The sequence below is a fragment of the Rhamphochromis sp. 'chilingali' genome, assembly GCF_963969265.1.
Source record: "Rhamphochromis sp. 'chilingali' genome assembly, chromosome: 8".
Classification (NCBI taxonomy): domain Eukaryota; kingdom Metazoa; phylum Chordata; class Actinopteri; order Cichliformes; family Cichlidae; genus Rhamphochromis; species Rhamphochromis sp. 'chilingali'.
The window spans coordinates 71,373-97,409 of NC_137935.1; the positions used below are offsets into that span (position 1 = coordinate 71,373).

The following is a 26,037-nucleotide window of genomic DNA, read 5'->3' on the forward strand; positions in this document are numbered from 1 at the left end:
ACAGTTTGCATACAAGGCGGGTGTCGGAGTGGAGGATGCCATCCTGTACCTCCTACACAGAGCCCACTCACACCTGGATGGGGGAAAAGGCACGGTCAGGATCCTGTTTCTTGACTTTTCCAGTGCCTTTAATACCATCCGGCCCTGTATGCTTCAAGAAAAACTGAACAGGATGGAGGTGGACCCCTGCCTGGTGGCTTGGCTCTCCGACTACCTCACCGACAGACCACAGTACGTCAGGCTGAAGGACATCACGTCTGACACAGTGGTCAGCAGCACAGGAGCACCACAGGGAACTGTGCTGTCCCCTCTTCTCTTCACCCTGTACACCTCTGATTTCTGCTACAACTCTGAATTATGCCATATTCAGAAGTTTGCAGACGACACAGCCATCATGGGGTGTATCTGGGATGATCAGGAAGAGGAGTACAGAAGTCTGGTGAGGAACTTTGTCGCATGGAGTCACACAAACCACCTGCAACTCAACACCTCAAAGACTAAGGAACTGGTTGTGGACTTCGGGAGGTCCAGAGAAGGTCCACTACCGGTTCAGATAGAGGGGGAGGAGGTGGAGGTGGTCAACAAGTACAAGTACCTCGGGCTGTGGGTGGACAATAAACTGGACTGGTCATGCAACACAGAGCACCTGTATAAAAAAGCCCAAAGCCGACTGTAATTCCTCAGGAGGCTGAGGTCTTTTAACATCTGCAGGAAGCTCCTGAGGATGTTTTACCAGTCAGTGGTTGCTGGAGTACTTTTCTATGCTGTGGTGTGCTGGGGGAGCAGCACAGCAAAGAAGGACTCATCCAGGCTGGAGAAACTGATCAGGAGGGCTAGCTCTGTGGTCGGCATGAAGCTGGACACTCTGGTGACAGTGGCAGAGAAAAGGACATTAAAGAAACTGCTGGACATTATGAACAATGCTGGGCATCCTCTGCACACGGCCATTAACAACCAGAAGAGTCTGTTCAGTGACAGGTTGCTTCTCCCAAAGACAAGAACTAACAGACTTAAAAACTCCTTTGTCCCACACGCCATCAGACTGTTTAACTCCTCCCTGGAGGGGAGAGGGAGGGGAAACAGGAGGACAAAGGAGGGGGGAACAACTAAGCTGTAGTGCCTCTTCACCTCACTGTGCAATACCTTGTGCAATACTTTTGTAAATAGTCAACGGTGCAATAGACTCAATACTTGAAATGTGCAATTCACTTGTATTTTTATTTTTTATTCCTATTTATTCTATTTATCCCCTTCGTATATTTTATTTATATTGTCTCTGTATTTATATATATATGTGTGTGTGTGTGTGTATTATATATATATATATATATATATATATATATATATATATATATATATATATATATATATATATATATATATATATATATATATATATAATATTCTGTAACTCTGTAACTTCTGTCGGTGCTGTGCTTTTTTGGAAATCGAATTTCCCAGAGGAACCCACCCGAGGGATTAATAAAGTTCTATCTAATCTAATCTAATCTAATCTTTACTCAGTTCTTACCATACAGTCACGCATTGAGTTTTGTGCCTGGCCGCCTGGTGGAAGCCTGCCGCTTTACTGGATCCAGTTTCCCTTTACATTCAGAGCGTCCTCTGCAATGGCCTTCTTCCCTTACCGGCAGAAAAGTGCTAAAATACCGTCACTGCACGTAGGAATGATTTCCCAACAGTGTACTCGAACCGCCGTCCCTGTGGACCGAACACAGGCCTGGGCCGGCTTCTCCCCAACTGCGTGCTCGAGCCACTGTCCTTGTGATGAGCCGTTCCCAACACAAGCCTGGGGTCTCAAACCACCAGGATTTTTCCCGACGGTGGATTTTAATTACCGTCCCTGTGCTGGACAAAAACCCGAACACAGGCCTGGGGTCTCAAACCACCAGGATTTTTCCCGACGGTGGATTTTAATTACCGTCCCTGTGCTGGACAAAAACCCGAACACAAGCCTGGGGTCTCAAACCACCAGGATTTTTCCCGACGGTGGATTTTAATTACCGTCCCTGTGCTGGACAAAAACCCGAACACAGGCCTGGGGTCTCAAACCACCAGGATTTTTCCCGACGGTGGATTTTAATTACCGTCCCTGTGCTGGACAAAAACCCGAACACAGGCCTGGGGTCTCAAACCACCAGGATTTTTCCCGACGGTGGATTTTAATTACCGTCCCTGTGCTGGACAAAAACCCGAACACAAGCCTGGGGTCTCAAACCACCAGGATTTTTCCCGACGGTGGATTTTAATTACCGTCCCTGTGCTGGACAAAAACCCGAACACAGGCCTGGGGTCTCAAACCACCAGGATTTTCCCTCCGGAGACTCGAACTCCGGAGTCGGCCAGCGTTCCCCCCCTCGGCCAGACAAACACTCTCCATGACTGTATACAAGTTAGCTACAACTCACCCATCTGCAGGAGTCCCCTCAAAGTCGATGGTCTCAGTGGTGGCTGAAACCCACGGCTCCGTGACTCCTCCATTTCCTTTTCTTCAACAGCTGGTAGGACAAAGGTACCTTTTTCCTCAGGGGTGAACCGTTGTTCAGCGACCACACGGATCACAACCCAACCCCAATTAAAAGGGAATCGTAATAGGCAAAGCATGAGGTAATAAAGGCATGAATAACAGTCTCCAAATTGTGTTTGGGAATTACGTTCTTTTGAATTCTTTTGGCAGCAAAGAAAGACTAGACCCAGAGTGGTCAAAACTCAAAAAATGATCTTTATTTTACATTTCCGGAAATGAAGAACTGCGGAGACGAGCACGCATCCACAGCTCTGACAAAATCACAAGGTGTATATATAGTTCGGCTACACACGCTAAGTTTCGATAAAAACAACTCTGGAGTGCACTCTGCTTAGTTTCACTTTTGTCACGGCGGGTGAGGAGAGCCGTGTGAAAATAATAAATGAGGATCCAATCGCAGGCAGTAGTGGAGAAGTGAAGGTGGTTTATTGAACACGAAATAAATATGGACAAACAGCAAATGGAGCACGAACTAAACTAGACTGGAAACAACTAAACTACAGAGCACAAACCTGGACAAGAATGAGAACGAGCAGAGGAGATGGACAGCAGGGAGAACACACGGGTGAGACATGGTGGATACACAGATGGACCAGCAACTACAATGACAGAGGACACGACTTAAATACACAGAGAAACACAGGGGAATTACACACAGGTGGTGGACACAGCTGGGAATAATCAACAAGACGAGACAGAGGTAAAACTGAACACACTCACATGAGACGCAGACCTTCACAATAAAACAGGAACACAAGAAACCATCACACTAAGACGCAGACTCGACAGAGAGAGAGACAGAAAATGACACATGGAACTAAACTAAACCTGCAAAAACATGACAACTCAAAATACTGGGTCAAACTGACCCACAACCATGACAGTACCCCCCCTCCAAGGGCTGGCTCCCGACAGCCCAAAATAAAAAAAACAGAGCACCAGACCAGGGCAAGCGGAGGGGGTCCAGGAAGGAGGGTCCGAAACAAAAAACAAGGAGCACAAGAGTCCAAACACAAGAAAACAGTCCAAGAACACAGGAAAACAGATCAAAACACAACCAAATCAGAGCTCAACAAGAGTCCAAGAAAAGTTCAGGGGGTCGACCCGGGGGTCGACAACACAAGGACCAAGACAGTTCTGGAGGCCGGCCGTGCACACAGCAACGGCGGCAACGGGCAAACAGTTCTGGAGGCCGACCATGCACACGGCAACGGCGGCGACGGGCAAACAGTTCTGGAGACCGACCACTTGGAAGGCAGTGGCGGCCACTGAGCAGGTCCGGAGGTCAGCCGCGATGCCAGCGGCGGCGACAAACTCTTTCCGGAGGCCGTCCCCGAAGTCCATGATGCCAACTTAGAGGCCCGGAAAACGGCCGGCAGAGGCGAGGCGGAACGGGTCAAGCTGGCTCTGACGGCGGTGTGGCAACCGCAGGACCAGACGGGGCAGGACCAGACGAGGCAGGACCAGACGAGGCAGGAACAGACGAGGCAGGAACAGACGAGGCAGGAACAGACGAGGACGAAGGCGGAGCTGAAGCTGGACCAGACGAGGACGAAGCCGGAGCTGAAGCTGGACCAGGTGAAGACGAAGACACGGAGGCTGGACCAGGCGTGGATGAAGACACGGAACCTGACGGCAGCGGGACGGCTGCGGAACCTGACAGTGGTGATGCTGCAGGAGGTGATGTGGATGCAGGCAACGGTGTAGAAGTCACAGGGGATGATTCAACAGGTGGTGGCTGAACAAACCTCCCTGGACCGTCAGCAGACATGAGGATGTGCTTGCTGGGTCCTCCAGGACCCCCAGCAGACGAGGCGTGGTGCTGGGTGGGCTCCACGGACCCACCAGCTGACTTGGCTTGAAGCTGGACGGGCTCCTCGGACCCACCAGCTGGCTTGTCTTGAGGCTGGATGGGCTCCTCGGGCCCTCCAGCAGACGTGGCATGAGGCTGGACGGGCGACTCGGGCCCTCCAGCTGACGAGGCAGGACGCTGGCTGGGTTCTCCCAAACCCCCAGCAGACGAAACTTGAGGCTGGCTGGGTTCTCCCAAACCCCCAGCAGACGAAACTTGAGGCTGGCTGGGTTCTCCCGAACCCCCAGCAGACGAAACTTGAGGCTGGACGGGCTCCTCGGGCCCTCCAGCTGACGAAACGGTAGGCTGGATGGGCTCCTCGGGCCCTCCAGCTGACGAAACTGTAGGCTGGACGGGCTCCTCGGGCCCTCCAGCTAGAGCAGACACTGAAGTAGCAGGTACGGAGACCTCTGCCAGTGTGGACACTGGCTGGGACTGAGCAGCACAGTGGCTAGACTCAGGCAGCAACAGTGGGATGCAGTCCTCAGAGGGCTTAAAGTGTTCCCCAATACACTCAGCAGAGGACGGAGGCGGACGGATGAACTCACTTGAACTCTCAGGGGGTGCTGAGAGCTGAGACTGTTCTGGTGAGCTCTCCAGTGAGGCTGCTGGCGCTGGCGTCTTGACCTCTAGGGGTCCAGAGTTGGCTGGTGACTGACACCCAGCCTCTGGGGAGGCCCTAGAGGGAGCAACTGTCTCTGACATGGCCAGCTTAAGAGAACCAGCAGATGTTGTGATGAAGTGTGTTCCCTGCTTAGAATGAGACAGTGAGGATGGTGGCTGAATGAGTGAGTGGGTAGGCTGCTGAACTGGTGGCAACTGAGCTACAGGTAGCGAAGTTGTAACAGGTGGTGGAGTGGCTGGCTGAACTGAGGGCAGCTGGGCTGCTAACTGTGTTACAGGCCCCACATTAACTTGTGGTGAAGGTGTGGATGGGAGAACATGGTCAGGAAGGACTGTTTCAGTGAGGTTTACAGCTTCCCCTGAATAGACCAGTGCAGATGAAAAATAGTCCCAAACGTTTTCATTCTCTGAATTCATAATGCCAGGCTCAGTAATTCCAGGCTTGGCAGCAGCAAAGCGGAATCAGTCATTAACACAGGACGTGGGCACAGGAAAGACAGTCTTAGAAGCAATAGCCATAGATGAAGCAGAAAAAACACTATTATCTTCGGTGGAAACGCAAAAAATAGTCCCAGAATAAATAGTCCTTGTATCCGACAAAGCAGAAACAGTGTCCCTCTCACTCACCACTGCCGGTTGTTTACATGTCCTGACATCCGGCTGTGGGGTGCCACGCCGACAGTGCAAACGTCGCTTCTTTCTTGGAGACCGCTCGACAGGCCGGGTAATCCCTCGTCCGGCGGTTCAGACGGCACGTCCTCTGTTGAAGCGAGCAGGCGAGCGGTAGCGGCGGGGGGGTGTAGGTGAAGCTCGTGAGGAACAAAATTCTGTACGAGCGGATGCAGTGAGTCCAATAACCAGGGGTAACTGGAAATAAGGTGTTGTAGGTTGGCTTCCACAGTGTAAAGAGACGCTTCTCCCTCATGCTCTAACAGCTGGTAAATCAATTTAGAAGCAGAGTCGATAACGGCCTCCTGAAGCTCCCTAGGTGGGGTGACTGCCGCTGGATCCATATCTGGCTGGTCCGTACTGTCACGGCGGGTGAGGAGAGCCGTGTGAAAATAATAAATGAGGATCCAATCGCAGGCAGTAGTGGAGAAGTGAAGGTGGTTTATTGAACACGAAATAAATATGGACAAACAGCAAATGGAGCACGAACTAAACTAGACTGGAAACAACTAAACTACAGAGCACAAACCTGGACAAGAATGAGAACGAGCAGAGGAGATGGACAGCAGGGAGAACACACGGGTGAGACATGGTGGATACACAGATGGACCAGCAACTACAATGACAGAGGACACGACTTAAATACACAGAGAAACACAGGGGAATTACACACAGGTGGTGGACACAGCTGGGAATAATCAACAAGACGAGACAGAGGTAAAACTGAACACACTCACATGAGACGCAGACCTTCACAATAAAACAGGAACAAGAAACCATCCCACTAAGACGCAGACTCGACAGAGAGAGAGACAGAAAATGACACATGGAACTAAACTATCCATCCATCCATCCATCCATTCGCTTCCGCTTATCCTTTTCAGGGTCGCGGGGGGCGCTGGAGCCCATCCCAGCTGTCATAGGGCGAGAGGCAGGGTACACCCTGGACAGGTCGCCAGTCTGTCGCAGGGCCAACACACAAGGACAGACAACCATTCACACTCACATTCGCACTCACATTCACACCTAGTGGCAATTTGTATTATCCAATTAACCTATCCCCACAAGCTGCATGTCTTTGGAACAAAAATAAACCTGCAAAAACATGACAACTCAAAATACTGGGTCAAACTGACCCACAACCGTGACAAATTTCTGTCTGCACCTCCTGTGCTCTGCAAAAGCATGCAGTTTCCTGTCAGCCTGCGACCTAGTTTATACTCAAAGTTGGCCCTCTCTTATTAAAATACATAAAACAAAATAATCAGCAAATAAGCACTAAGAATATATATTTAAATCCTAAAAAAAAGGCTTGACCTTTGATAGGCATCTGATTAAAAGCCAATTTTACCACCCCGTTTACATGACCATCAAAGGTAAGTTCGGAATCAAAATTCACACCAAGATTTACAATTGAACATTTCAGATGAGAGGCCAAAACACCGAAATCAGCATCTGGAGAAACAATACAGCGATGCGGGCCACATAAAATTGCTTCCGTTTTATGGTCATTAAAATTAAAAAAGTTATTTGCCATCCACAGTTTAACGTCACTGAGACAGTCAAGTAAAGATTGACAGGGAGAAGTATCCAGGTGCACAGGAAGCTCACAGCAGGCGATGATAAGGCATCCTGCTTTCCTTCCTCCCCGCTGTCCTCTGCTGGAGTGTCTAAGGACTTGTTTATCCATAGTGGTGGACCAGGATATAATGCTTTATTGTGGCTGTCACTGTTGCACTCATCACATTTTAATGTAGCTTTGCAGGTGAGGGCAAGATGTGTGGATGATGACCAGCATCTGAAACAAATCCCTTGCTCTTTTAAGTAGGCTTTGTTACTCAATAGTTTTGAATCTAAAGCCACAGCATTTCCTCGGTGGGTGAGGCTTGTTCCTACATAGCAGACAGGTTTGGGCCAGATCTGGTGTCAAGCTGGCACTGCTGGCTGACTTCTGGCATGGTAAGTGGTATGTCATCCAGATATGGGCCAGGCCTGGCATAGATGGGACTGTTTTTGTGATGGCATGCCATATCTGGTCCGATTATGATTTGGTGTATGTGGCCCAGGCTCATAGAAAACAGGTCTGGGGGCGGGTCTGGCATCAAGCTGGCACTTCTGACTGACTGGTGTCATGGCAGGGTGTGTGTCAACCAGATGTGGGCCAAGTCTGGCAATGATGGCACTATTTAGGTTTATATCTTCCTATTGTTGTTAGAAGACCCAAATGCCATGTTGCAATACTATACTTCTATGGTAGCCAACGTTTCAAATGCAGGTTTGACAGGTCTGTGAGTGTACACTTTATCCAAAACCTAGTGAGGGTTTACTCATGTTTAAGATAAGATAAGATAAGATAAGATAAGATAAGATAAGATAAGATAACCTTTATTAGTCCCACACGTGGGAAATTTGTTTTGTCACAGCAGGAGTGGACAGTGCAAAAGTTACTGGCTCTTCCAGTCTGCATGTCAATGTAGTTAGGAAGCACTCAATTTAGAGCAATTGTGTGATTGGGTGAATGTGGCATGTTGTATAGAGCACTTTGAATAATCCAGGAGAGTAGGAAAGTGCTATATAAGAATCAGTCCATTCACTGTCTGAACAGAGTTTTGTCACGTTGCTTTTGCACTATTATGTTCCAGCACATGTTGTTATTACATGGCTTGATTAAGGTATACATTAGGCTGACATCTGGGGCCAGAGTTGAAACTGTTCTGGGCCAGCACAAGGCCAGCAATGTGTCTGAAACTGGCCTTGCATTGGCCCATGTGTGGGCCACCTCTGGCAAACCAGATCTGGGCCACCAAAGGGCCGTCATTCTTTACGGTATGTGGGCCATGTTTAAGCACATTGTATGGGCCAGATCTGGGCCATACCAGTTTTGCTATGTGGGTTATGGATGGGACAATATTTATCTGGTTCATCTTTAGCCGTTACCTTCGGATCTGCAGCTGAAGAGACAGTAGTCTTTTGCACTAAAACTGGTTTCCTGAATGTTGCAAGCTTTAAGAAGGCCTCTCTAGCTTGGGAGAATAGTTGCTTGGAAGTGCAAAGCTGGGATCGTTCCCTGTTTTAGCTTGGTGGCAGATAAACTGAGTAAAGAGAAGGGAGGATAGGATGTATGATACTCTTCCTTATACTTGGATCCTTGAGAAACCCATTTGTCCTGCACGTTGTAAATGGTAAATGGCCTGTATTTGTATAGTGCTTTTACTAGTCCCTAAGGACCCCAAAGTGCTTTACACATCCAGTCATCCAACCATTCACACACGTGATGGCAGCTTTTCTACATTGGGGCCAATGCCATGAGCGGTGTCCAGGTAAAGATAGCCATCCTCCTTAGCTGATAGTAGCTCCATTAGACCAAGATCACCAAGTTCTCTTAACTTACGATTGTCCTTCTTTGAGATTTTAGGAAAGCTGTCCAGTTTCTCAAACAAAGAACTTCCTATGACCTCAGGGGCACCGTAACATTCATCCAACCTGTCCCAAGTCATGTTTAAGGTTGCTTTAAGGCTGGGTTGCCTACCTGAACTGCCCTCATATGCCTCACATACTCTGACGACTCTTTCCCAAGCCATTTCAACAGCAAGTTCAACTCTTCAATGGCTGTAAGGTCTAAATCCTTTATTGTGTTAAGGAAAGATGACCTCCATGCTCTGTGGGTTTCTGGACAGTCATCAAATTTTTACAAACCAGTACTCACAAGCTCTTTCTGTGCTAAATACTTGTCAATGCCATGTCCATCATACCTGCAGACTCTGGATGCACACTCTTCGTCGGTGGACTAGCTGCATATCGCGGAGTGACAGACCTTGCCCTTTCCTGACATTTGTCACTATATGGTTCCTGCAGGGTTGCCTGTTTTTTAATATGGGGAGACGTTTGTCTTGTAGTTGGACAGGTAAGTTGTTCTTCGGCATCCAGTTGCGGAGAGTAGGAATGCTGTTTAATACTTTCATTGTCCTCCTCCTTCCAGGTGTTTTGAGAACATTGCGTCGTAAAGCAGGTGGGGTGCTCTGGGTTCTGGTCATGTGCCAAGTGCAACGTCGTTTCAGATTGTTGACTAAGACGTGTGGCCTGGTCCCTACCATATTCACTTACACGTTCATTCAAAGTTTTGCTGAGTGGCTTTTCTTACTGCAACGCTCCTCACCCAGATGTTCTGCTGATGCCTCCAATATCTCTGTCTGGGCAATGGCAGCTGGAGCCTCTTTTCCAGATGCAGGGCATCTAAATTAGCCTCCAATCTTGCTTTGTCGACTTTGATAGCAATTTCCCTTTCTGTAAATGTTGCACGTGCTTTTGCAGCTTCTACTAACGGTCTTGCTCGTGCTGCCTCAACACCCGCAGATGATTTTGATGAGCGTGTAGAACTAGAACACCGGGAAGTTTAATCTTTAACTGCTTCATCTTTAATGCTCAGCGATTCCTTCAGTGAATGTGTCACAACCTGGGCCTCTGACCCAGCGCTCTGAGTTTATTTTTGTATCTTCTCATGTTAGCTTTGTGATCACGTGTTAGTCCTATTTAGTTTAGGTTAAAGGCAGTCATTATTTATTGTTTCCTTGGTTTCAATGTTTGGATTCTTGTCTAATTTATCATGTGTTTTAGATCTGTGAGCTAAGTGTTGTCATGTCTAGTTTCTTGTTTTATTTTGAAGTAGATTGCATGTTCTGGGTTCATGTGGTTAGTTTTTCTCTCCCCTGTGTTGTCACTATGTTTGATTCTAGTCAGCTGTGTCCTCATGTGTCTCCACTTCCCCTGATCACCTCATGTGTGTATTTAAGTCCTCAGTCTTCCTGTATGAGGTGCCATAAGGGACATTATTACTGAAACGCTCTCACACACACTACTGAAATACACTCACGCACTCCACTGAAACCAGTGGCATTTCCGCTGAACAGGAAGTTGTTTCCTGACAAGGAAACTGATGGAAAAAGTGGTATATTTCAAAACACTATAAGGATGTCTACTCAGCAACCTTGCTAGTACAGCAGTCCCCAACCTTTTTTGCGCCACATAAACGATATAAAAATAAAAATAAACGATAAATACCATGAAAACCATAAATTTCAAACTCAAGCCTCAACTCTTGCGACCCGGTACCAAACGACTCACAGACCGGTACTGGTCCAGGACCTGGGGGTTGGGGACGGCTGTGCTTGTAGCCTAAGTGAAGCAGCTGCATTACTTAACAATATTTTTAGCTTCCTTGAATCAAGGAATGGATTCAAGGTGCAACAGGGAATTCGGCAAGTATGTCTTGTTTCCCCTAAGCTTTTTATATTGGCAACTCAGTTGTTAACACTATTAATCAAAAATTCTAACGACATACAAGGAATATCAATTTTTAATAAAGACTTCAAAATAAGTCAATTCACAGATGATACATCTATTTTTTTTAAAAGATAAATACATGGTAGAGAAAACTAAAGCTTTTCGTTTATCTCTCAGTATCAAAAAAATGTGAACTTCTCCCGATTCATACAAGCTCTGACTCCTCAATAGCTTTGGTTAGAGTTGAATCTAAAGTTAAATATATAGGGCTAATAATATCTAAAAAAAAAAAAAAAAAAAAAAAAAATTAGCAGAAAAGACACCAATATTTCTAACTGTATCATGGAGATGAAGAAATCACTTAGCCACTGGCTAATCAGAGACCTCGCTATTTTTGGCAGAAACATTCTATCTAAAGCTGAAGGCATCTCCAAATTGATTTATCCTTGTCACTCTCTATATATCTCCTCTAAAAGCATTAATAAGGCTAACACAGTTATTTTCAAATTTTTGTGGAGGAATAAAACCCATTACATAGAAAGATATCAGCCTGTGAAGGAATACAATAAAGGTGGTATCAAAACTCCAGAATTAGAATTTATGGTTGGCACCCTTAGAATTAAATGGTTAAAATCTTGTCTGTCACAGCCAGACTCTACTTAGCTCCACATCCCATGATCCTTGTTTAATAAAATAGTATACAGGATTAGAATTTATTTTGAAATGTGATTTTGCGGTAAATATAATCCCCATAAAGATATCAAACTTTCCAAAACAGACTTTGCATTTTTGGGAAAATGAGATTTACCCACAACGTCTCCCCATAATTCAACCTTATGGAATAATAGGGTAATAACACTTAATCAAAAATCAATTTTCAAGAGTGACTGGTTTGAACAAAAAGATTATATTCATAACAGATTTGTTGGATGATAGTGGTGTCATTCTAAGTTACACAGACCTTTCAGAAAAATATTGTCTAAACTGTTCTCAAAGAGAATATAACAAATTTTGTGAACTGGTCCCACTGCCTCTGCTTCATTTGATTAAAATTTTTATGATATACAATAATTTCTCATCAGTTCTCCCAAATTTATTGCCAGGGCAATGTCAGCTGTTTGATAAAAATGCAATAAGAAATTTGTTAGTAGTTTCTTCAAAGACAAAATATTTCATAGTTACAACAGAATGGTGACATGGCATGGTTCTAATTTAGTTATTTCATATACACTGGATAAAGCATACTAAAAATTTATGAAATAGCCTATTCTACCTAAAGTTAAAGAAACACACTTTAAACAAAATTAATCCTGTGGCAGAATTTCTAAAAAAAGAGATTTGGCTTTGAGGTGGATCAGTGAAGCGCAGTTTGGATCTTCTTTTGCTGCTGGTTCAGTCAATATTGTTAGGAGAGAGATAAAACTAACAGCTTTAGAATCTGTGCAAAACCAGCATGAAAACAAAGCGCGGATCCACCGACAGATCAGAATCAGTGAGCTGTCGGCTTTCAGCCTTGACCGTGTCTGTGCCGTCGGGTGAGAAAGACGACATCTCACTGATTCTGATCCGCGGGTCCGCGCTTTGTGTTTACATCTTTGTGCAGAAGCCGTGTTCCTGCTCTCATTTACTGTCTTAGCTGTTTGGTGGTTGTTGAAATTTTGTGAGGTTTCACCTGAGATTCTGGCATTTCGGGCAAAATAAATTTATATTAAAAAATCAATTCATGATTTTAATGAATCGATTTCACGTTATCCAAGCCAGAATCGATTTTAATCAATAAATCGATTATAAAAACCCACCCCTAACTAGCAGGTTGCTAAGTAGACATCTGTGTAGTGGTTTGTTTGAAATCTACCACTTTTTCCTTCAGTTTCCTTGTCAAGAATTAACTTCCTGTTCAACTGAAACGCCTTGGTTTTTCAGTTGTGTGTCTGAGAGCGTTTCAGTTGTGTGTGTGAGAGCGTTTCAGTAGTGTGTGTGAGAGAGTTTCAGTTGTGTGTGTGAGAGCATTTCAATTGTGTGTGTGAGAGCTTTTCAGTAGTGTGTGTGAGAGCGTTTCAGTTGTGTGTGTGAGAGAGTTTCAGTTGTGTGTGTGTGTGAGAGCATTTCAGTAGTGTGTGTGAGAGCGTTTCAGTAGTGTGTGTGAGAGCGTTTCAGTAGTGTGTGTGAGAGCGTTTCAGTAGTGTGTGTGTGAGAGCGTTTCAGTAGTGTGTGTGAGAGCGTTTCAGTTGTGTGTGAGAGAGTTTCAGTTGTGTGTGTGTGAGAGCATTTCAGTAGTGTGTGTGAGAACATTTCAGTAGTGTGTGTGAGAGCGTTTCAGTTGTGTGTGTGAGAGTTTCAGTTGTGTGTGTGAGAGCGTTTCAGTTGTGTGTGTGAGAGCGTTTCAGTAGTGTGTGTGTGAGAGCATTTCAGTTGTGTGTGTGAGAGCGTTTCAGTTGTGTGTGTGAGAGCATTTCAGTAGTGTGTGAGAGCATTTCAGTAGTGTGTGAGAGCATTTCAGTAGAGTGTGTGAGAGCGTTTCAGTTGTGTGTGTGAGAGCATTTCAGTAGTGTGTGTGAGAGCGTTTCAGTTGTGTGTGTGAGAGCATTTCAGTAGTGTGTGTGAGAGCATTTCAGTAGTGTGTGAGAGCGTTTCAGTTGTGTGTGAGAGCATTTCAGTAGTGTGTGTGAGAGCGTTTCAGTTGTGTGTGTGAGAGCGTTTCAGTTGTGTGTGTGAGAGCGTTTCAGTAGTGTGTGTGAGAGCATTTTAGTTGTGTGTGTGAGAGCGTTTCAGTTGTGCGTGAGAGCATTTCAGTTGTGTGTGTGAGAGCATTTCAGTAGTGTGTGAGAGCGTTTCAGTTGTGTGTGAGAGCATTTCAGTAGTGTGTGTGAGAGCGTTTCAGTTGTGTGTGTGAGAGCGTTTCAGTTGTGTGTGTGAGAGCGTTTCAGTAGTGTGTGTGAGAGCATTTTAGTTGTGTGTGTGAGAGCGTTTCAGTTGTGTGTGTGTGAGAGCATTTCAGTAGTGTGTGTGAGAGAGTTTCAGTTGTGTGTGTGAGAGAGTTTCAGTAGTGTGTGTGAGAGCATTTCAGTAGTGTGTGTGAGAGCGTTTCAGTTGTGTGTGTGTGAGAGCGTTTCAGTAGTGTGTGTGAGAGAGTTTCAGTCGTGTGTGTGTGTGAGAGCATTTCAGTAGTGTGTGTGAGAGCATTTCAGTAGTGTGTGTGAGAGCGTTTCAGTTGTGTGTGTGTGAGAGCGTTTCAGTAGTGTGTGTGAGAGAGTTTCAGTTGTGTGTGTGTGAGAGCGTTTCAGTTGTGTGTGTGTGAGAGCGTTTCAGTTGTGTGTGTGAGAGCATTTCAGTTGTGTGTGTGTGAGAGCGTTTCAGTTGTGTGTGTGTGAGAGCGTTTCAGTTGTGTGTGTGAGAGCATTTCAGTAGTGTGTGTGAGAGCGTTTCAGTTGTGTGTGTGTGAGAGCGTTTCAGTTGTGTGTGTGAGAGCGTTTCAGTAGTGTGTGTGAGAGAGTTTCAGTTGTGTGTGAGAGCATTTCAATTGTGTGTGTGAGAGAGTTTCAGTAGTGTGTGTGAGAGCGTTTCAGTAGTGTGTGTGAGAGAGTTTCAGTTGTGTGTGAGAGCATTTCAATTGTGTGTGTGAGAGCGTTTCAGTAGTGTGTGAGAGCTTTTCAGTAGTGTGTGTGAGAGCGTTTCAGTTGTGTGTGTGAGAGAGTTTCAGTTGTGTGTGTGTGAGAGCGTTTCAGTAGTGTGTGTGAGAGAGTTTCAGTTGTGTGTGTGTGAGAGCGTTTCAGTAGTGTGTGTGAGAGCGTTTCAGTTGTGTGTGAGAGAGTTTCAGTTGTGTGTGTGTGAGAGCATTTCAGTAGTGTGTGTGAGAGCGTTTCAGTTGTGTGTGTGAGAGCATTTCAGTAGTGTGTGTGAGAGAGTTTCAGTAGTGTGTGTGAGAGAGTTTCAGTTGTGTGTGTGTGAGAGCATTTCAGTTGTGTGTGTGAGAGCATTTCAGTAGTGTGTGTGAGAGAGTTTCAGTAGTGTGTGTGAGAGAGTTTCAGTTGTGTGTGTGTGAGAGCATTTCAGTTGTGTGTGTGAGAGCGTTTCAGTAGTGTGTGTGAGAGAGTTTCAGTTGTGTGTGAGAGCATTTCAATTGTGTGTGTGAGAGCGTTTCAGTAGTGTGTGAGAGCTTTTCAGTAGTGTGTGTGAGAGCGTTTCAGTTGTGTGTGTGAGAGAGTTTCAGTTGTGTGTGTGTGAGAGCGTTTCAGTAGTGTGTGTGAGAGAGTTTCAGTTGTGTGTGTGTGAGAGCGTTTCAGTTGTGTGTGAGAGAGTTTCAGTTGTGTGTGTGTGAGAGCATTTCAGTAGTGTGTGTGAGAGCGTTTCAGTTGTGTGTGTGAGAGCATTTCAGTAGTGTGTGTGAGAGAGTTTCAGTAGTGTGTGTGAGAGCGTTTCAGTTGTGTGTGTGAGAGCATTTCAGTAGTGTGTGTGAGAGCGTTTCAGTTGTGTGTGTGTGAGAGCGTTTCAGTAGTGTGTGTGTGAGAGCATTTCAGTTGTGTGTGTGAGAGCATTTCAGTAGAGTGTGTGAGAGCGTTTCAGTTGTGTGTGTGAGAGCATTTCAGTAGTGTGTGTGAGAGCGTTTCAGTTGTGTGTGTGAGAGTTTCAGTTGTGTGTGTGAGAGCGTTTCAGTTGTGTGTGTGAGAGCATTTCAGTAGTGTGTGTGAGAGAGTTTCAGTAGTGTGTGTGAGAGAGTTTCAGTTGTGTGTGAGAGCGTTTCAGTAGTGTGTGTGAGAGAGTTTCAGTTGTGTGTGAGAGCGTTTCAGTAGTGTGTGAGAGTTTCAGTTGTGTGTGTGAGAGCATTTCAGTAGTGTGTGTGAGAGCGTTTCAGTTGTGTGTGTGAGAGCGTTTCAGTTGTGTGTGTGAGAGCGTTTCAGTAGTGTGTGTGAGAGCGTTTCAGTTGTGTGTGTGAGAGCGTTTCAGTAGTGTGTGTGAGAGCATTTTAGTTGTGTGTGTGAGAGCGTTTCAGTTGTGTGTGTGTGAGAGCATTTCAGTAGTGTGTGTGAGAGCGTTTCAGTAGTGTGTGTGAGAGCATTTCAGTAGTGTGTGTGTGAGAGCGTTTCAGTTGTGTGTGTGTGAGAGCGTTTCAGTTGTGTGTGTGAGAGCGTTTCAGTTGTGTGTGTGAGAGCGTTTCAGTAGTGTGTGTGAGAGCATTTTAGTTGTGTGTGTGAGAGCGTTTCAGTTGTGTGTGTGTGAGAGCATTTCAGTAGTGTGTGTGAGAGAGTTTCAGTTGTGTGTGTGAGAGAGTTTCAGTTGTGTGTGTGAGAGCGTTTCAGTAGTGTGTGTGAGAGCGTTTCAGTTGTGTGTGTGTGAGAGCGTTTCAGTAGTGTGTGTGAGAGCATTTCAGTAGTGTGTGTGAGAGCATTTCAGTAGTGTGTGTGAGAGCGTTTCAGTAGTGTGTGTGAGAGCGTTTCAGTAGTGTGTGTGAGAGCGTTTCAGTTGTGTGTGTGAGAGCGTTTCAGTTGTGTGTGTGAGAGAGCATTTCAGTAGTGTGTGTGAGAGCATTTCAGTTGTGTGTGAGAGCGTTTCAGTTGTGTGTGTGAGAGAGCATTTCAGTAGTGTGTGTGAGAGCGTTTCAGTTGTGTGTGTGTGAGAGCGTTTCAGTTGTGTGTGTGAGAGAGTTTCAGTAGTGTGTGTGAGAGAGTTTCAGTTGTGTGTGTCAGAGAGTTTCAGTAGTGTGTGTCAGAGAGTTTCAGTAGTGTGTGTGAGAGCGTTTCAGTTGTGTGTGTGTGAGAGCGTTTCAGTAGTGTGTGTGAGAGAGTTTCAGTTGTGTGTGTGTGAGAGCGTTTCAGTTGTGTGTGTGAGAGCGTTTCAGTAGTGTGTGTGAGAGAGTTTCAGTTGTGTGTGTGTGAGAGCGTTTCAGTTGTGTATGTGTGAGAGAGTTTCAGTTGTGTGTGTGTGAGAGCATTTCAGTAGTGTGTGTGAGAGCATTTCAGTAGTGTGTGTGAGAGCGTTTCAGTTATGTGTGTGTGAGAGAGTTTCAGTTGTGTGTGTGTGAGAGAGTTTCAGTTGTGTGTGTGTGAGAGCATTTCAGTAGTGTGTGTGAGAGCATTTCAGTAGTGTGTGTGAGAGCGTTTCAGTAGTGTGTGTGAGAGCATTTCAGTAGTGTGTGTGTGAGAGCGTTTCAGTTGTGTGTGTGAGAGCATTTCAGTAGTGTGTGTGAGAGCATTTCAGTAGTGTGTGTGAGAGCGTTTCAGTAGTGTGTGTGAGAGCGTTTCAGTTGTGTGTGTGTGAGAGCGTTTCAGTTGTGTGTGAGAGCATTTCAGTTGTGTGTGTGAGCGCATTTCAGTTGTGTGTGTGAGAGTTTCAGTAGTGTGTGTGAGAGAGTTTCAGTAGTGTGTGTCAGAGAGTTTCAGTAGTGTGTGTGAGAGCGTTTCAGTTGTGTGTGTGTGAGAGCGTTTCAGTTGTGTGTGTGAGAGAGTTTCAGTAGTGTGTGTGAGAGAGTTTCAGTTGTGTGTGTCAGAGAGTTTCAGTAGTGTGTGTCAGAGAGTTTCAGTAGTGTGTGTGAGAGCGTTTCAGTTGTGTGTGTGAGAGAGTTTCAGTAGTGTGTGTGAGAGCGTTTCAGTTGTGTGTGTGTGAGAGCATTTCAGTAGTGTGTGTAAGAGCGTTTCAGTTGTGTGTGTGTGAGAGCATTTCAGTAGTGTGTGTAAGAGCGTTTCAGTTGTGTGTGTGTGAGAGCATTTCAGTAGTGTGTGTAAGAGCGTTTCAGTAGTGTGTGTGAGAGCGTTTCAGTTGTGTGTGTGAGAGTTTCAGTTGTGTGTGTGAGAGCGTTTCAGTTGTGTGTGTGAGAGCATTTCAGTAGTGTGTGTGAGAGCGTTTCAGTAGTGTGTGTGAGAGCATTTCAGTAGTGTGTGTGAGAGCGTTTCAGTTGTGTGTGTGAGAGCGTTTCAGTAGTGTGTGTGTGAGAGCGTTTCAGTAGTGTGTGTGAGAGCTTTTCAGTAGTGTGTGTGAGAGCGTTTCAGTTGTGTGTGTGTGAGAGCGTTTCAGTTGTGTGTGTGTGAGAGCATTTCAGTAGTGTGTGTGAGAGCGTTTCAGTAGTGTGTGTGAGAGCGTTTCAGTTGTGTGTGTGAGAGCTTTTCAGTAGTGTGTGTGAGAGCGTTTCAGTTGTGTGTGTGTGAGAGCGTTTCAGTAGTGTGTGTGTGAGAGCGTTTCAGTAGTGTGTGTGAGAGCGTTTCAGTAGTGTGTGTGTGAGAGCGTTTCAGTTGTGTGTGTGAGAGCGTTTCAGTTGTGTGTGTGTGAGAGCGTTTCAGTAGTGTGTGTGAGAGCGTTTCAGTAGTGTGTGTGTGAGAGCGTTTCAGTTGTGTGTGTTAGAGCTTTTCAGTTGTGTGTGTGAGAGCGTTTCAGTAGTGTGTGTGTGAGAGCATTTCAGTTGTGTGTGTGAGAGCGTTTCAGTTGTGTGTGTGTGAGAGCGTTTCAGTAGTGTGTGTGAGAGCTTTTCAGTAGTGTGTATGAGAGCATTTCAGTAGTGTGTGTGAGAGCGTTTCAGTTGTGTGTGTGAGAGCGTTTCAGTTGTGTGTGTGTGAGAGCATTTCAGTAGTGTGTGTGAGAGCGTTTCAGTAGTGTGTGTGAGAGCTTTTCAGTAGTGTGTGTGAGAGCGTTTCAGTTGTGTGTGTGTGAGAGCGTTTCAGTAGTGTGTGTGAGAGCTTTTCAGTAGTGTGTGTGAGAGCGTTTCAGTTGTGTGTGTGAGAGCTTTTCAGTTGTGTGTGTGAGAGCGTTTCAGTAGTGTGTGTGAGAGCGTTTCAGTAGTGTGTGTGTGAGAGCGTTTCAGTAGTGTGTGTGTGAGAGCGTTTCAGTAGTGTGTGTGTGAGAGTTTCAGTTGTGTGTGTGTGAGAGCGTTTCAGTAGTGTGTGTGAGAGAGTTTCAGTTGTGTGTGTGTGAGAGCGTTTCAGTTGTGTGTGTGAGAGCGTTTCAGTAGTGTGTGTGTGAGAGCGTTTCAGTAGTGTGTGTGAGAGAGTTTCAGTTGTGTGTGTGTGAGAGCGTTTCAGTAGTGTGTGTGAGAGCTTTTCAGTAGTGTGTGTGAGAGCGTTTCAGTTGTGTGTGTGAGAGCTAAAATTTCAGTAATGTGTGTGAGAGCGTTTCAGTAGTGTGTGTGAGAGCGTTTCAGTAGTGTGTGTGTGAGAGCGTTTCAGTAGTGTGTGAGAGAGCGTTTCAGTTGTGTGTGTGAGAGCTTTTCAGTAGTGTGTGTGAGAGCATTTCAGTAGTGTGTGTGAGAGCGTTTCAGTAGTGTGTGTGTGAGAGCGTTTCAGTAGTGTGTGTGAGAGCTAAAATTTCAGTAGTGTGTGTGAGAGCTAAAATTTCAGTAGTGTGTGTGAGAGCGTTTCAGCAATAATGTCCCTTACGGCATTTCATATTCCTGTGTTCAGCGTCGTGTTGTCTGTCATCTCTCAGTCATAGAGTGTCATAGGTTTTTGTCTTCACTGTGTTTGATAGTTACTCAGTGTTCATGGTTTCTTCATAGTTTTTTCACTGAGTTTCATAGTCTTTTAGTTACACAGTGTTCACATTCCTCTTTGTTTTCTTAGTTTCATGTTTTGTCTGCAGCCAGCTAAATAAAGCTCGCTTTTGGTTAAAAACACGTCACGTCTCCTGCAACGCCTTTCTCTCTGCATCTGCATCTGGGTCCTGAAGTCAAACCAATCCGGCGCACCCTGCCGTGACAGAAGGGCTTCTCCTACATTTTTTGTCCATGTTCTCTGCAATCTGCTGCAATAGTATAGTTTAGCCATCTGGGTATTCGTCTTTTCACTGTACTGCTCTCCTTGTGTGTGTGCATATGTGCGTATGTACACAATTCAGCAGCCAACCAAACTCCATTCAAAAGGATACGGGAGTCAGGATATAGCATCCAAGCTCCAGGTGACTTATTTTACATTGCACTACCATACACCATTGCATCACAGTGAAAAGACAATGCTTTTGAAGGCATAAACAAGAAAGAGGATTGCAGCAGACAATTACAGGAACCCTTCAACTTACACTGAACAAAAATATAAACGCAACACTTTTGTTTTTGCTCCCATTCCCCATGGGATGGACGTAGAGACCTAAAATTCATTCCAGATACACAATATAACCATCCCTCCCAAACAGTGGTCACAAATCAGTCCAAATGTGTGGTAGTGGGCACATCTGCTATATTGAGATAATCCATCCCACCTCACAGGTGTGCCACATCAGGATGCTGATCTGACATCATGAGTAGTGCACAGGTGTACCTCAGACTGCCCACAACAAAAGGCCACCCTGGAATGTGCAGTTTTTTGCGCTATTGGGGGTCTGGGGACCCAGAACCGGTCAGTATCTGGTGTGACCACCATTTGCCTCATGCAGTGCAACACATCGTCGCATGGAGTCTATCGGGGCGATCGTGGCTCAAGAGTTGGGAGTTCGCCTTGTAATCGGAAGGTTGCCGGTTCGAGCCCCGGCTCGGACAGTCTCGGTCGTTGTGTCCTTGGGCAAGACACTTCACCCGTTGCCTACTGGTGGTGGTCAGAGGGCCCGGTGGCGCCAGTGTCCGGCAGCCTCGCCTCTGTCAGTGCGCCCCAGGGTGGCTGTGGCTACAATGTAGCTTGCCATCACCAGTGTGTGAATGGGTGGATGACTGGATATGTAAAGTCCTTAGGGACTAGTAAAGCGCTATATAACTACAGGCCATTTACCCCAACTAACATGGCTGACTTCTTGTTCTTGGTCAAAGTGCATGCACATTAACAACAATTTACAAGGCCCAGTAGGGGGCACTAAACTCAAGGCAGAACAGACCTCCAAGCCCATTGTTCAGTAAGTGGTGCTAGTTTCAGTCATTGTACAAATGTCCTGTTTATAAGGTTTGAACCTGCAGTCACCTGATCCTGATGAACCGTTTCTCCTACTGAAACGTCCAGATGAACAGAATCAACTCTGTGGGAGTTCCTCACTTGGATAATTGAGCATCAAGACAATTACATTTAATTTTTAAATTACAGTTCATCTAATGCCCCTGAAAAGCTCTTAGCTTTACTATCATTTCTGAGTTAGCTCTCATTTTTTTCTCTTCCTGGAAATGCAGCAGCTATATCTTTAGCTAGCAACTCACTGCAAAGACTGCACACAAACAGTTTGTGTGTTTGCAGATATTTGTTAAACTCATAAAAACATAGCATTTGAAATTACCTGACACTTAAAAAAAAGTTACTCCCTTTATGCTTGCTCCTCTTCTATACCGCTATCCAGATGCTGAAGCACCACAGACACTGCACCTGCAGTCGCTCCGTCCCCCTTTAACTTACACCTCTGGGACATTTGAAATGTGGTGCTCAGAGATTCCAAGTGCTCTGACACTCAACTCCTTTGTAAAGATGGACGTGGGTCTGCTATGGTGAAAGTACGTCTTAACATGGACAACAAAAAGATCACAGAGTTATTTCTTGAGATAAAACAGACTACATGCCATAAACGAAAGAGCAGGTCAGATGCACTCATCTTTCACAGCAACTATCTGAATGTTCATTGGCAGAATAAATATGACTGTCTTTAGGCAGGGGTGGAATATATTGCATAGTATATTGTGTATAAGAAGAAGTGGACTGCAAATTGATAAGCTGCATGGTTTGGTTTGATAATAGGTTTAATGGGTCAAGGTCTGATGTCACAGGAACTGAGTGTTTCTTTACTTCCTCTGCAGCTTCTTTTGCTGCTGTAGACAAATACCAACAAACAACATACAACTGCAAAGTGTATATCTCCCCTTACCTTAGTCTTGAAGTGCATATTTATGTCTTACTCTTCCTATATTTATTGTTGTTATTTTGCACTGAATGAACTGGAGCCTCATCATCTCGTCTCTCTATACAGGGAGTGCAGAATTATTAAACAAATGAGTATTTTGTCCACATCATCCTCTTCATGCATGTTGTCTTACTCCAAGCTGTATAGGCTCGAAAGCCTACTACCAATTAAGCATATTAGGTGATGTGCATCTCTGTAATGAGAAGGGGTGTGGTCTAATGACATCAACACCCTATATCAGGTGTGCATAATTATTAGGCAACGTCCTTTCCTTTGGCAAAATGGGTCAAAAGAAGGACTTGACAGGCTCAGAAAAGTCAAAAATAGTGAGATATCTGGCAGAGGGATGCAGCAGTCTCAAAATTGCAAAGCTTCTGAAGCGTGATCATCGAACAATCAAGCGTTTCATTCAAAATAGTCAACAGGGTCGCAAGAAGCGTGTGGAAAAACCAAGGCGCAAAATAACTGCCCATGAACTGAGAAAAGTCAAGCGTGCAGCTGCCAAGATGCCACTTGCCACCAGTTTGGCCATATTTCAGAGCTGCAACATCACTGGAGTGGCCAAAAGCACAAGGTGTGCAATACTCAGAGACATGGCCAAGGTAAGAAAGGCTGAAAGACGACCACCACTGAACAAGACACACAAGCTGAAACGTCAAGACTGGGCCAAGAAATATCTCAAGACTGGTTTTTCTAAGGTTTTATGGACTGATGACATGAGAGTGAGTCTTGATGGGCCAGATGGATGGGCCCGTGGCTGGATTGGTAAAGGGCAGAGAGCTCCAGTCCCACTCAGATGCCAGCAAGGTGGAGGTGGAGTACTGGTTTGGGCTGGTATCATCAAAGATGAGCTTGTGGGGCCTTTTCGGGTTGAGGATGGAGTCAAGCTCAACTCCCAGTCCTACTGCCAGTTTCTGGAAGACACCTTCTTCAAGCAGTGGTACAGGAAGAAGTCTGCATCCTTCAAGAAAAACATGATTTTCATGCAGGACAATGCTCCATCACACGCGTCCAAGTACTCCACAGCGTGGCTGGCAAGAAAGGGTATAAAAGAAGAAAAACTAATGACATGGCCTCCTTGTTCACCTGATCTGAACCCCATTGAGAACCTGTGGTCCATCATCAAATGTGAGATTTACAAGGAGGGAAAACAGTACACCTCTCTGAACAGTGTCTGGGAGGCTGTGGTTGCTGCTGCACGCAATGTTGATGGTGAACAGATCAAAACACTGACAGAATCCATGGATGGCAGGCTTTTGAGTGTCCTTGCAAAGAAAGGTGGCTATATTGGTCGCTGATTTGTTTTTGTTTTGTTTTTGAATGTCAGAAATGTATATTTGTGAATGTGGAGATGTTATATTGGTTTCACTGGTAAAAATAAATCATTGAAATGGGTATATATTTGTTTTTTGTTAAGTTGCCTAATAATTATGCACAGTAATAGTCACCTGCACACAGAGATATCCCCCTAAAATAGCTCAAACTAAAAACAAACTAAAAACTACTTCCAAAAACATTCAGCTTTGATATTAATGAGTTTTTTGGGTTCATTGAGAACATGGTTGTTGTTCAATAATAAAATTATTCCTCAAAAATACAACTTGCCTAATAATTCTGCACTCCCTGTATACTGTACTGTATATGGCAGAGATGACGATAAAGTTTACTTTGACTGACTCTTCAGGACTTACTGAGTTGATGTTGTTGTGCCTCTGTAGGAGATGGCAAGTCCAGACATGACAGTAAAGACAGAGATGGACAGTCGAGTCCGGTTTCCAGCAGGATGGGGAGGTCATCTGTCAGTCCCACCATGATGCTGACAGGAGGAGGAGGTGAGTCAGAAAGCAACATCACTGACTTCATGTTTAAGGAGTTTAACTATGAAGAGAAGAGAAAGGTCTGCTGAACATTGTGTCAGTGTGTCTTGAGAGAGAGAGATGTTTTTTACAGTTGTAGCACTCCAACTTCATGCTGCCATTTACAGAAACTTCAAGACAGGTAAAATCAGCTGAAGGACCGTGTTTGCGCTGATATTTTTATGTGCAGCATGTTTTCAGTGTGATAGATTTTGTATGTGCAGCTTGTTCCTGAAAGTAGTGGATGAAGCCCACTTGGTGGGAGTTGTTTAATCAGCCTCAATAAGCAAGCAGAAGAAGACACTCTGCCTGTCATTTGGAGTTATTAAAAGATATGGAGAAGTTCTCAAAACACAAAAATGAAGATAAAAGTGACATTGGAAAATATAGAGCGATGGAGAGAGTACAACCATGCAGTGATTAAAGCTTGGAAGTACTCACATTACTTTGAGTTTGATTCTGTAAAAAGTGACAGAAACATTAGCGTCTGCAGTGCACTCTGCATGGGAAGAAAACTTCTTTCTACAGCGAAAAATTAAATTTCAAATCTGAGCGTGCAGCGAGCGGGCTGCCACGGGAATGTGACACTCACAGAGAAACCCCCAGATGCCCCCACTGACATGACTGCTGTGGGCAAACCTCCACCCGCCCCACTCCTGCTAAACAGGTGACTATAGAAGTGCTGCTGAATCTTTGATTTAATTTATTTTCGACTGTGTTTTACTTGCATCTATTTGAAAGAGTGTAAACACAAAACATTTTATTTTATATGCTGGAATATGCAAAAAATAAGTTTAAATGTTAAAGAATTTCTTCAAGTCAAAGACTGTTGCATATAATTTCATTTTGCTTGATGCATAAAGTTAAAAGATTAAAACTAATGAAACAAGTTTATGAAGAGACTTTTTCATTAGATTCAGTTTGATATGATGGATTATGGAGAAAAAAATAGAATTGGGCTGAAAGGTCTGTTGCTTTACATTACATATTCAGGTTGTGTATCATGTTTTTAAAAAGTAACTGAGTAATAAGTTACTAATTACATTTGAAAATAAGTAATCAGTAATGTAACAGGATTGGTTTTTTGGAGAAGTAATAAGTGACTAATTACATTTTTTTTTAGTAATTTGAACAACACTGGTCACGAATGGTGCATTGTTTCTGGCTTTTGTACATTATTGCTGGGACAGCAGTTTACATGAAGACATGCTGTTTTGTGGAGAGCTACCAACACGAGCCATGACTCAGGAGAGTTTCCACTGCATTGACAACTACTTATGGGGATTTCATTTTTCTGGCAGTGGGGTAAGGTGTGTCAGCTACTAGCACCTGCTTAACTCTTATTATTTTACTTCCTGATCCCCACTTTGCTGTTAGACATGTATGTTTGGGAGCCTTTAATAAGTATGACACTTAAAAGATGTCCAAGGTAAGAAGACAAACTGAGAAGAAAACTGCTGCTGAGAGTGGCGCTAGTGCTGCCCTGAACCCGGCGCTTGTCGCCTTGCTTGAACAGCACAGAACAGCCATAGCTGCAGATGTTAAGCCTACATCTTGATGTAATTAATGGTAAGCTGGACAAGATGGACTAAATGTGAAGGGGGAGAGAGGGGGAGAACAAACTTTTCAAAACTAAACTTTCTGACTTGGAGAGCAGAAGCAGAGGGCCAAACATTCGTCTGGTGGGTTTGCCGGAATCAGTGGATCTGGGTCCACAGCAAACTGAGTACTGTGGACACAAGCTCCAGTTCTAAATGGACTACAACGCAGACTTCGAAAATCAGCGAGCCCAGTATAAGGATGTTATGGCCGAGTTGTATAGGAGAGGCCTCCAACCTTCCCTATTCTTCCCCGCCATACTTCGGATTACTCTTCCAGATGGAAATAACCGTCAACCGGAGTCAGTTGATGAGGCTACCCACTTTATTTAATCCTTTGAGGAAGACCAACGCTCTCCATCCTGAGGTGGCTATTGTAGCCGGTCAGTGCACTCACCTTAAATCACCAGTATAATAGGTCAGACTGGTCTGCGCAGCACCCTCGATCTGACTGATACTGTACAGCCGTGCCGTTAGTATAGTATTGTGTTCTTTGCTGTTCATTTTAAGGAAAACTTGTTTGTTGTGTGGTTGCTTTGGTCTTGTTGTGTTTTGTTTCTCTTCTTCATCACCTTTAAATATGGGCCCTGCTTTAAGTTTAGGGGTTAACGTTTAATGGTGCAGGTACAAGGCGTACGTGGTAGTGGTACGGGGGAGTACTTAGCTAGTATGGGAAGCGAGCAGGGGCTTAGGCAGTTGCTGTTCAATGCAACCTGCTGAGGTAATATTGGTGGTTGGTATTGTTTTAGTTCCCTTTACGTTGTGGCATGTTATTGTATTTTATTTCTCGGGTGGGGTTGGTTTTCATGTTTTTTTGTTGTTGTT

General features: G+C 45.0%; 1 protein-coding gene across 2 annotated transcripts in view; it reads left to right on the plus strand.

The window, feature by feature from the left end:
• Nucleotides 1–26,037, plus strand: part of nyap2a (neuronal tyrosine-phosphorylated phosphoinositide-3-kinase adaptor 2a) — an 81,591-nt gene that overhangs the window by 28,189 nt on the left and 27,365 nt on the right. For both annotated transcript variants that reach the window (XM_080889981.1, XM_080889982.1), the window contains exon 6: nucleotides 23,477–23,590. In XM_080889981.1, coding sequence (XP_080746107.1) covers nucleotides 23,477–23,590 — 114 coding nt within the window. The remainder of the gene's footprint in view (nucleotides 1–23,476; nucleotides 23,591–26,037) is intronic.